Source organism: Typopeltis vanoorti, unplaced genomic scaffold, assembly GCF_054136105.1.
Source record: "Typopeltis vanoorti isolate ZY-2024b unplaced genomic scaffold, IOZ_Tvanoo_1.0 HiC_scaffold_494, whole genome shotgun sequence".
Classification (NCBI taxonomy): Eukaryota; Metazoa; Arthropoda; class Arachnida; order Uropygi; family Thelyphonidae; genus Typopeltis; species Typopeltis vanoorti.
In genome coordinates, this window is record NW_028328119.1 from 51,248 (window position 1) to 52,680 (window position 1,433).

General features: G+C 28.6%; 1 protein-coding gene across 1 annotated transcript; it reads left to right on the forward strand.

Moving 5' to 3' along the window:
* Positions 1-701: 701 nt before the first annotated feature.
* On the forward strand, positions 702-1,189 carry LOC150092130 (tubulin beta chain). The gene has a single exon (XM_090415285.1). It carries the CDS (start codon positions 725-727, stop codon positions 1,187-1,189), a length of 465 nt encoding a protein of 154 aa, XP_090271411.1. The 5' UTR covers positions 702-724.
* The last annotated feature ends 244 nt before the right edge of the window (positions 1,190-1,433 follow it).

The window sequence follows — 1,433 nt, forward strand, 5'->3', positions numbered from 1 at the left end:
CTTTAAAAATTAAAATACCTAATTCATCTCTTTAAAAATTAAAATACCTAATTCATCTCTTTAAAAATTAAAATACCTAATTCATCTCTTTAAAAATTAAAATACCTAATTCATCTCTTTAAAAATTAAAATACCTAATTCATCTCTTTAAAAATTAAAATACCTAATTCATCTCTTTAAAAATTAAAATACCTAATTCATCTCTTTAAAAATTAAAATACCTAATTCATCTCTTTAAAAATTAAAATACCTAATTCATCTCTTTAAAAATTAAAATACCTAATTCATCTCTTTAAAAATTAAAATACCTAATTCATCTCTTTAAAAATTAAAATACCTAATTCATCTCTTTAAAAATTAAAATACCTAATTCATCTCTTTAATAAAACGAATTTAGCCCAAAAGCAATTTAGCACAAATTCAATTTTAGGTAAATGTCAAAGACATTCTCAAATTCATTCACTTCACTTTTTGAAGTCGAGGAGAATGGACATAAAATTAGCTCCATTCTCCTTGACTTCAAAAGAAAAGAGGATAGAATATATATATATATATATATATATATATATATATTAAAATACCTAATTCATCTCTTTAAAAATTAAAATACCTAAATATGGTTCCATTTCCAAGACTTCATTTTTTCACGCCTGGGTTTTCCCCTCTTACAGCTAGAGGAAGTCAGCAATATAGAGCTCTTAGTGTACCTGAACTCACATGACAGATGTTTGATGCTAAAAACATGATGGCAGCTTGTGATCCTCGACATGGTCGATACTTAACTGTTGCGGCAATGTTCAGAGGAAGGATGAGTATGAAGGAAGTAGATGAGCAAATGTTAAACGTTCAGAATAAAAACAGCAGCTATTTTGTCGAATGGGTTCCTAACAATGTAAAAATGGCAGGTTGTGATATTCCTCCCTGTGGTCTCAAAATATCAGCCACATTTATAGGCAATTCAACTGCTATTCAAGAAATTTTCAAGAGAATTTCTGAACAGTTTACAGCTATGTTCCAACGTAAAGCCTTCCTTCGCTGGTACACAGGGGAAGGAATGGATGAAATGGAATTTACAGAAGCTGAGTCAAATATGAATGACCTTGTATCAGAATATCAGCAGTATCAAGAAGCTACAGCAGATGATGATGTAGAATTTGAAAATGAAGAAGAACCAATAGGAGATCATTAAATGAAAATCCAATTTTTAACTGTATAGTTTGATATCAAGAAAACTTGCGATATCAGATCATGAATTTTCAATGGAACCTAAAGAAAAAACTAAAATCTTGAAAAACTAAAATCCAGAAAAACTTAAATCCTGAAAAACTAAAATCCTGAAACACAAATTGTGTGCTAATTTGTGCTAATTTGTGCATTTATTTCATCTTTTGAATTCAAGGAGTACTGACTTAAAAATTAGAAAACTAAAGTAG

Bases quoted from the DNA above. Each gene is read 5' to 3' on its own strand.
- LOC150092130 (XM_090415285.1), top strand. From the start codon at position 725: ATGTTTGATGCTAAAAACATGATGGCAGCTTGTGATCCTCGACATGGT.